The 10,464-nt window shown below is 44.4% G+C and overlaps 1 protein-coding gene across 7 annotated transcripts in view; it reads right to left on the reverse strand.

The window, feature by feature from the left end:
- Positions 1–9,686, reverse strand: part of LOC118365924 (kinesin-like protein KIF21A) — a 39,845-nt gene extending 30,159 nt beyond the window's left edge. For 5 of the 7 annotated variants that reach the window (XM_052491753.1, XM_052491751.1, XM_052491756.1 and 2 more), the window contains exon 1: positions 9,295–9,685. In XM_052491753.1, coding sequence (XP_052347713.1) covers positions 9,295–9,335 — 41 coding nt within the window. In that variant the 5' untranslated portion in view covers positions 9,336–9,685. Of the gene's footprint in view, positions 1–9,294 lie in introns of all 7 variants that reach the window. The other 2 variants (XM_052491752.1, XM_052491750.1) reach the window with 1 other exon arrangement.
- Between the last annotated feature and the right edge of the window lie 778 nt (positions 9,687–10,464).

The raw sequence follows: 10,464 nt of genomic DNA on the forward strand, positions 1-10,464 counted from the left end.
AATATAAAATAGCTATTGTTTAATGATCCGGTTCAGAAGAGGTGGGCTAGGTGGGGTAGGCCTCTTCTCTGACATGATGGGCTGACACACACATGGACTGACACACACACATACATGCAAGCAAACACACACGCATACTGAGGAACTGAGGAAGTACAGTTCCCGCTCAGCCCAGTCAAAACTGTTCGCTGCTCTGGCCCCCCAATGGTGGAACAAACTCCCTCACGACGCCAGGACAGCGGAGTCAATCACCACCTTCCGGAGACACCTGAAACCCCACCTCTTTAAGGAATACCTAGGATAGGATAAGTAATCCTTCTCACCCCCCTTTAAGATTTAGATGCACTATTGTAAAGTGACTGTTCTACTGGATGTCATAAGGTGAATGCACCAATTTGTAAGTCGCTCTGGATAAGAGCGTCTGCTAAATGACTTAAATGTAAATGTAATGTAATGCGTACGGACTAGAGGTGGACCGATTAATCGGAATGGCCGATTAATTAGGGCCGATTTCAAGTTTTCATAACAATCGGAAATCGGTATTTTGGGGCGCAGATTTGACGATTTTTAAAATATATTTTTTTATATATATATTTTTATACCTTTATTTAACTAGGCAAGTCAGTTAAGAACACATTCTTATTTTCAATGCCGGCCTAGGAACGGTGGGTTAACTGCCTCGTTCAGGGTCCGAACGACAGCTTTTCACCTTGTCAGCTAAGGGGATCCAATCTTGCAACCTTACAGTTAACTAGTCCAACGCAATAATGACCTGCCTCTCTCTCGTTGCACTCCACAAGGTGACTGTTACGCGAATGCAGTAGGCCAAGGTAAGTTGCGCTGTTTATGACTTCAAGCCTATCAACTCCTGAGATGAGGCTGGTGTAACCGAAGTGAAATGGCTGGCTAGTTAGCGCGCGCTAATAACGTTTCAAACGTGACTCGCTCTGAGCCTTCTAGTAGTTGTTCCCCTTGCTCTGCATGGGTAACGCTGCTTCGATGGTGGCTGTTGTCGTTGTGTTGCTGGTTCGAGCCCAGGGAGGAGTGAGGAGAGGGACGGAAGCTATACTGTTACACTGGCAATACTAAAGTGCCTATAAGAACATCCAATAGTCAAAGGTTAATGAAATACAAATGGTATAGAGGGAAATAGTCCTATAATTCCTATAACTACAACCTAAAACCTCTTACCTGGGAATATTGAAGACTCATGTTGAAAGGAACCACCAGCTTTCATATGTTCTCATGTTCTGAGCAAGGAACTTAAACATTAGCTTTCTTACATAGCACATATTGCACTTTTACTTTCTTCTCCAACACTTTGTGTTTGAATTATTTAAACCAAATTGAACATGTTTCATTATTTATTGATTTATTATATTAAGTTAAAATAAGTGTTCATTCAGTATTGTTGTAATTGTCATTATTACAAATACATTTGTTAAAAGTCCGATTAATCGGTATCTGCTTTTTTGGTCCTCCAATAATCGGTATCGGCGTTGAAAAATCATAATCGGTCGACCTCTAGTACGGACACACACACCGTAGAGCTCCTGACAGAGACTCTCACCATGTGACACGTCCAGTTAGCCTCACGCTGGCGGCCTCATTACAGCGATGACAGTGACTGCCAGAGGAGCACCATGCTATCTCACTAACCCCTCTCAGAACAAAATGGACTGCGCCAGGCTAGCTCACTATAGCAATAACCCATTCAGAAGCAGCTGTCCTGGGCCTGAGCCAAGACTCTCCTTTCTCTCCTATGGACCCAGTCCGAATTATCTGGGGCAGCCTTGCCTATCTGTCTCTCTTTGTCACATTCTCTCTCTGTCCTTCTCTCCCCTTCCCCTTCCTCTCCCTCTCTCTGTCCCTTCCCTCTCTGTCTCCCTCTCCTCTCTCTCTATTCTCCCTCTCGTTCTCTGTTTCTCTCATTCTCTCCCTCCCACTCTCTCTCTGTCCCCTTTCTCCACATAGCCACCACCACCACTACACATTGACCTGGTTCAACGGGCTGAAAGACGCAGGGCCAGACAGTAGCACAGTCACATTTCTAGCCAGCATAATGTCCTACTAAACAAATGCACTTAAAACAGAAGGGCTCTTATAAAATTAGAGATGTACTGCAGGCCAGAGGCCAGGGTGCACTGACTGCGCCAGGGAAGGCTGGTGACTGTCCTAACCAGTGTTCTCTGCGATGGATATGTTTGAGTCTATACAGTATGTGTGTCGATCTCCATGAATAATAACAACTATGATGGTAAGAAAGGTGATTCAGCCACAGCATCATCATGCTGACTCACTGCAGATCTGGACTTGACCTCAGAATCCCTGCCTCTGCCAACCACAATGGTTCCCCGAGAGACCATCCCGCATCACTTCCCTGCTGCAAACCACAACGGTAACATCAGACTATTGTAAAATCTAATCTCAGCCCTAATCTAATTCTAGAGCTACAACGAGTCCCGAGAAGCATCTGGACCCAAAGTGTAGGGAAAAACAACAGGCACGATACACAACTAGATTACAGGAAACAATCAATCATTCACTTATTCATGACTTCTTCGCATTCATTTGTGACGAAAACAGAAAGGAGAGGGAGTATTGCTGCCCTGTGCCCACACATTACAAAGAGAGGAGAATGGAGTCAGGCGCCTGGCTTTTTAACTCCTTTAACTCCTCTCATACCTGAGGAATTCATGCACTAGGAACGGGGTTTTAAAGAGCCGATGCAGCTGTTTTTATATCAATATCAACTCATTTCTGCGTAACAATTAAGTACCTTACTGTAATGGATTTCCATTAAGACGGGCAAAACTGTCTTTTTAGTAAAAATCATTATAATTTGGCTAGGACTGTCTGTGTGGAAACCAGCTGTTATTTATTGGCAGAGAGGTTTCAAACTCTCTTTGTTATTGGACATTCAATCAATTTCCTGCATGGTGATGTCTCCGTGGAAAGCCAAATCTCCTGCCCATGCAAACCCACTGACTAGAAGGTCGGGTGTAGATTGTGTTTTCAACCAGCAACTATCAGTAAATAACAGTGATCAAATTTGTTCACACTTTTACAGTGTTAGTTTCATCAGCTTTTGTACAATTTGGACTGCATTGTGCATTGGAGCTGGCCCTTTACTCCCAGGGCATCTTTACCCAGAGATACTGATGCTGTAGAGCAGGGGTTAAGGAGGGACCATTCAACACACACACACACAAACATACATACATACATACAGTTGTGGCCAAACGTTTTGAGAATGACACAAATCTTAATTTTCACAGTCTGCTGCCTCAGTTTATATTATGGCGATTTGCATATACTCCAAACTGTGGCCCTTTCCTGCATTCAAATGACCCATTGGCCTCATGTGTAGAATTGTATTATTTTTCATAATTTCATAATTAATAAACATTATTTAAAATCTGGTGTTTCTATGGCAAAGGTTTTGTTATATTTCAGTTTTCTGTGATGTATATAAAGTGTTGTATCGGGGTGAAGAAATGGTCTGGGGGGATGAAGAAATGGTCTGGGGGGGTGAAGAAATGGTCTGGGGGATGAAGAAATGGTCTGGGGGATGAAGAAATGGTCTGGGGGATGAAGAAATGGGCTGGGGGTGAATAAATGGGCTGGGGGGGGGATGAAGAAATGGGCTGGGGGATGACGAAATGGGCTGGGGGATGAAGAAATGGTCTGGGGGTGAAGAAATGGGCTGGGGGGGCTGGGGGGTGAATGAAGAAATGGGCTGGGGGGGGGGGTGAAGAAATGGGCTGGGGGTGACAAAATGGGCTGGGGGATGAAGACAAAATGGGCTGGGGGTGAAGAAATGGGCTGGGGGGGGCTGAAGAAATGGGCTGGGGGATGAAGAAATGGGCTGGGGGTGATGAAGAAATTGGCTGGGGGGATGAAGAAATGGGCTGGGGGGTGAAGAAATGGGCTGGGGGATGAAGAAATGGGCTGGGGGGATGAAGAAATGGGCTGGGGGGGATGAAGAAATGGGCTGGGGGATGAAGAAATGGGCTGGGGGGATGAAGAAATGGGCTGAAGGGATGAAGAAATGGCCTGGGGGTGAAGAAATGGGCTGGGGGGTGAAGAAATGGGCTGGGGGGGTGAAGAAAAGGGCTGGGGGGTGAAGAAATAAGCTGGGGGGGTGAAGAAATGGGCTGGGGGAGAAAGGCACTTAAATGGAAATATTACTTCCACTGTTATCTGACTGACATCGTCCACTGTCGTCATATGGAGTGGATTTCATACAAAGTGCTCCTATCCTGACACTCTAATGTTGTGCTTGTTTCAATTATGACATTGTGAAGCAACACGCAAAAGGCAAACACTGTGTATTGTGAGTGTGGATAATGATGTCAACTGTCATCATTCCCTGTTCAGGACATCAGGTGTGATTTTTCTTTTTCCTTCTGCCTTAGAAGCACCTGACTCACTGACTGACACATAGTTTAGTGTCTGTCATAATGACAGGGTTGTAATGACGAATATGTGCATTAAGCTATGTTTACAGAGCATCACTGTGAGTAATACAGTAGCTACAGTAAACAATAACAGCTGACAACCACAGTGTCCGTGTTTAATGCTCAGTCTTCAACTGAGATATGGTCCATTGTACTTGCTTTTGGGAACAGTCTGTCCATTGTTAAGTACTGTACTGGAGTGGAGATCGTGAGGCGAGTCATTGGATAATTCTCAACGTCAATGCTCTGTGATTAACAGGTAGTAACAGGCCTTTTCGCCTCAGAGCACAGAAAGACAAACTGCAGTTTTCAACAAATTATACAAGTAAGCGCCTCAAACAAATCAACCAACCAACTTTTTCCTAAAAATGTTTTCATCAAATGGTCTTTGAATGACTGTGTCCAGTCTAGTGATGTCACTTCAGTTACCAAAGCCACTAGTGAAAGAAAGGGGAGATTCCCTGGCTTAAACCTGGCATGGCTTTTCTACATGGGTGAGTGATGTCCATTCACAGGGTCACCACACTGGGCAGAGGGTTCACTGACCAGTGGCCACAGGTCTACTGCTTCCTGGGTCAGATTTCACAGTGCAGCTATAGGGAAGAGCAGGAAAAGGGGATGCAGGGGTCCACGCAGTGGCTGTCGGTTTCACACTGTCAGTTTGGGGGGGGAAACCAGGACAAGAGACAGAGGACACACACACACACACAAATACACACACTTCCATCTTATCTTCCTCAAGCCCAGCCTTATGATGAATAACACCAAATAACAGTGATCATATATGGAAACATTCTGTTGTGACAGTTCAATACCTTTATGCCACAAAGGGAACTCTGTCAAAACACTAGAGGACGACACTGACTGACATACAACCTTGTGAGTTGGAGTTATTTCGGATGGGAAAAAACGACCCAAAAATATTTTGCAATGTCACGGACAAGGGCAATGAGTAAGAAAATACATTGAGACACATTCTTCTCTTCTGGCAATGGGATACCAGTGAGATTCCTAAAACACATCAGTTTATCCATCTTGGCTGAGTTAATGTATCTGACCTCAAGCCAACACAAGCTTATCTTGTGATATTCTGTGGTGCCATTTGAAGGGCTTGCATTGTGACAATGCTGGGATTTTAGGGCCTGTTGTGTGTTGTATGAAATATACATATCCCATCTCTATATGTGAAACACCTTCTAATATAAACATGTAAACACTCTGTCCCTCTGGCTGGCAGTCTAGGGCAGTGTTGTACCTCTCTAGTATAAAAGGACTCAGACTTGGATTCAAAATCATTTAGAGAAGTATCAGCTACAACACAAAGCCTTACTTGGATACTGAGAGAAGCGGATGAAATTGAATAGATACTGTAACTATTATTATTGTCTCTCGTAGTAGGTCAGGACACTTTGTAATATCACATGACGTGTGCCGGCAGATGGTTCGTGCATATTTAAGAATAATCCACCCTGGGGAGGATCTGAGCTTTGATGGACACTCTGAAAAAACCAACTACTGGAAAGGACGTTACTCTTTGAGGGTTTGGTCCCATTGCCCAATAGCAGCTGTTTTGGTGACTTTTGCCCCACATGAGAAAATCTGAAACAGAAGCTGGACACAATAAATATTACACTAGGATAACATGACATGTCTGTTATTGTGCCAATTCTATTGCTCTCTGAAACAAGTGTCTTCTTTTGACTTGGCCTTTAGCTGAAATTGTTTAAAAGGCCCGTCTAGCTTCGAACGTGAACAACTTGAAACCTGAAACGACAGACACTGTAGCGTAGCTCCAGGCTTGAGGCGATGCATACTTAATGCTTCATTCACTTCAAGGATATTCATGAAACAACCACTTGACTGGCTCATCTGGTCGCACTTCACTTTACCAAACAAACATACTAACACTTACATGTGCTAAATTGCTCAAAACGATCTGTTTATTCCATTTAGACTGAGCTCATACGAGACTGCCCAGTGAATAAATACTTTGATATAGTTGTGTCCAGAACAGCTATACCTTTTGTCTGTGTGTTTTAACAGCACTGGCCTAAAAACATGAAACGGGTGCAAACATGTCATGTGCACAAAATGAAAATGTGTAATGCACAGGAGAAGAAAAAAAAATCTAACAAAAATCTAGATGCCAGTCATTTATGTTCAAGAGCAGCATTGGAAAACATATGTTCATGAGAGACACTGACTGACTGACTCTGTCGCAGTAACGCAACCCTAAAAAAAACACGACTGTGCACTTCTGGTGCCAAAGCATTGACCTTTGACTTGTAACATTCATTAACTCCACCAGAACACAGCACTTGGGTGATAATGGAACATATGAGCCTTGTGCATGGAACTGGGGCTGAAGCATTAAGCCTCGTTAACAGACAGCAATAGGCCAACTGGCACACGCAGGCTCAGTATCTAACAACAACAAGATACATTGGTCGGTGATCGCTGTGTGTGTGTGTGTGTGTGTGTGCGCGCGTGCGTGCGTGCGTGCGTGCGTGCGTGCGTGCGCTTCTACTGTTACAAGTCAGTGAAAACCTGTGAGTCAACCTGTCTTAAACATGTACGTAGTGACTCTGATAAAGTTTCTGCTCTACAGATTGCACCAACACACAGAAGTAATTACAGCGTTGCCGTGTCTCTTGTGGGTGTTACTATAACTCATCAAGGCTAATGCACTGTGCAGTTGTAGTTGTAACGATAGCAGCTTAGATAACGTTGTCAAGTCATGACAAGAATGATTAAGTGGATGTTTTAACTTTCTGCGTCATGTTTTTGTGCTTCAAGTAAGTTAGCTGGGTTGCCAGATATATGTACTCACGTGCTTTCAAGTCAGTAGGGTTGGACCAAGGCAAGCACATACAGATCTGCCGGCCGCCAGGCTGTATTATACTAGATCAGACTATGAAATGGCCTATATAATAGCATTATCCTTGAGACAGGTTGGCAGACAGCAGACAAAGATGATGTCACTTTGCAAGAACTCCTCTGACACAGGGACAGATAGACATTCAGCCTAATGGACCCAAGGCAACAGCAGAAAGCAGGTGTAGACAGACACCTCCGTAATGACTCTCCAGATCTCAAGAGTGTGTGTAACCTTTTGTACTGGAGGTCTATGTGCCTGTCTGAGGGTTTCGTGAAGTGTCTGTTTATGAGCCAGTGTAACGGCTGTCCTGCCAGTGCGCGTGTGTGCGTGCGTGCGTGCGAGACAGGGATAGGTAGAGGGTGAGAGGAAGGAAAAGCGAGCTACAGGCTTAGAGAGTGACTTGGCGAGAGTGTGCTAGCGTGTGGGTGCGTGAGTGGTTGTGTACATAATGTGATGAAGGGAGCTCTGCGGAGCCGGTGTTCTCAGGATAGCAGAGAGAGCATTAAGGTGCAGGGCGCAGCAGGGTCAGGGAAGGTATCCCTGTGCTGTAGGCTTAAGGGATCTGCTTACTGACCCATACACAGGACACTTGGATTAGTGACAGGTTCCAAACTGTATATCAGGGAACCGGGGGAAGGTGGTAAAGATGCTGTTAGATTCCTGAAGAGGAAATGGTGGGTGTGTGTTTGTGTGTGACCCAGAGTTTTTAAACATATTATCAGCATGTTATTACATGCTATCTGATCATCTGAGTCGACACATGTCTCCGTTTTCGTGATCACAGTTAGACACGGTAGTTGGTCTTGTCCTGTACAGACTCTCTCTCCTCTGGCTCCCCTATGAGAATCATGAGAGGGAGCCTGATTGTGGAGGAAACAAAAGACCAAATGAAAGGTGCAAGAGAGAGGAAGAAAGTACTGGCAAATGCAGTACGGTATACAAACGCTAGCACATGATTCATGTAGATGGATACAAGGGTTTACACACACTTGTGTCTGTCTGCGATTGTGTCGTGGGGAGCTCGTTATTTTCACACCGAGGACAGTCTCCGTATTGCCTGTGCTACCAACAGTTCCGTGGCTATTGTCTGGTCATTGAAATAAGTACTTCGTCCTCGGAGTTAAATGCTTTTCAATGTGAAATGACCGTTGTGTATCGTTTTTCTGAAAACTCTACATGCGGTCTGCCTGTCATGTCGGCAATTAAAACGGTCTCTACAAATATCGTGTTGTGTAGATGTGCTTGCCGCTGGTATATTGTCTCATGAATATGGCTGCGTTTATATGCAGGAGAGAGGCTTGTAAAACCAAGGCCCAGTCCAGACAGAGACTTAAGAGAGTACTGGGTCAAAGTCTGCCTGCAGTGACTGGAGAGAGAGAGTGTTTAATTATTATTTTTATTTTCACTTGTGTTTATTATCGAGATGGGGGGGTACTGCTTTCTCCTGTCATATCCGCCCCTCCTTCCTTCCTTCATTCATAAATGCATGTAGAAATGGAGTACTGTTACAGTACCTTAAGCATCAACAAAGGAAACTCATAACCTAGGAAATTGTACTGGCTATATACTTGGTTGGTCTATATGGGGGGCTGATGGTGAAACTTAAACAAATCCAAGGCCGTGCAGCTTTAGTAGTTTGACATTTGACAAGCGTCCTAGAATATATACAAGGAGAAACGTATTGTTATGGCTATCGCCAACCCCTACGTAAACGTTGATTGCTTTGCCACATTTCAATCTACCGTGCGTTATTTTTTAAACGAATGTTTATTTGTTTAGGCAATACACACATGAATGTTATCACACAGTAATAAGGCCATTATAACAGCCCATGCTGTGGTTTATCAACACCGGCATGGTCACAATAATAATAGGTACATTATCCTGGAGAGTCGTGACCAAGAGCATACTTTCCCGAATGAACACAAAACACCATCTATAATGTCACAGTTTTACCTCAATGCGACCCGCACCGAACTTTCGTCCTGTCCACTCATGGCTACGAAGTCCGGAGGGTCGTCACCTCTGGAACAACCACGATATAAATAGCTGTATTTTCTTTTTCTTTTATCCGTGTGCAGCAGGCAGCTCCGTTACCAACGCACTTGAGCCCCCACAGCTCACATCCACTTTGTATAAATAATTGCAATCGGATGTGAACATTAGTGTGCTATTCTCCGTGCTCTACCTCGGGTGAGGCGCATTCTGAATCATAGTCGAGGTTACATTTTCTATGACATTGCGTGCATTATTCCCGTGTAGAGGCCAGCCATGCTAGGTGGTACTGGCAGAATAATACACTTGCTTGCCCCTGTGCGCGACTGGAGGAGCGAAACGTAATCAAGCCACGCCTTCTGCACCCTACGAATCTGACAAAAAACCTTCTCAAGGCCAATTATAGAGGCCAATTGATGGGAAAGGTTGAGTTTATTGATGACCACCAGCTGAGTCTCAAGCAATGACACCACCTTGTTTTCGGCAATGCAATTGAACACGTCCAATGCAGTTTAAAAACCGCCGATCCAATTAAAAATGAAGAGGTTTACCATATTGTGTGTCGCCATGTGGTTTGACATTACAATCTAATGTGAATATGTTCGTGAAATACCAAATGGCGTAGAGGCCTAATAGTTACTGTTGCAAAGACATTACTGGTGTACGGGTGCATAGGTGGAGCATGGCACCATCGTGTGGTCAATGGTTATGATTTACAAAAGTGCTGTGTGATCCAAATAATTTCCGTCTTTATACAACAGATGGCATCAGATACACGTCACATTGAATACCCCTGTGCTCTGAGGCTGGAATACGCAACCACCTCCAAAGTGACTAACGACAGCACAACACAACAATGAATCAATTATTGTTGAGTTTTACAGTCTTTAGTGGTTGTCATGTTTTATTTACAGGAAAATACATTTAAGTGCAAAAGTGTCACGAGCCAAGCATATGATTTTAAGCATGTTTGAAACTACATATGGGATTCACAGTGACGTAAACGAACACTCAGCGCACAGCCTCCGCGTGCAGAACGAACAGCACGAGCAGAACAGGTGGGCTTAGAACGTTTTGTTTGTTTTCCCGCCATTAAACAAAATCAGGAGGAGACGAGAAGAGAGGGGAGAC

This window comes from Oncorhynchus keta, chromosome 33 (assembly GCF_023373465.1).
Source record: "Oncorhynchus keta strain PuntledgeMale-10-30-2019 chromosome 33, Oket_V2, whole genome shotgun sequence".
Lineage (NCBI taxonomy): Eukaryota > Metazoa > Chordata > Actinopteri > Salmoniformes > Salmonidae > Oncorhynchus > Oncorhynchus keta.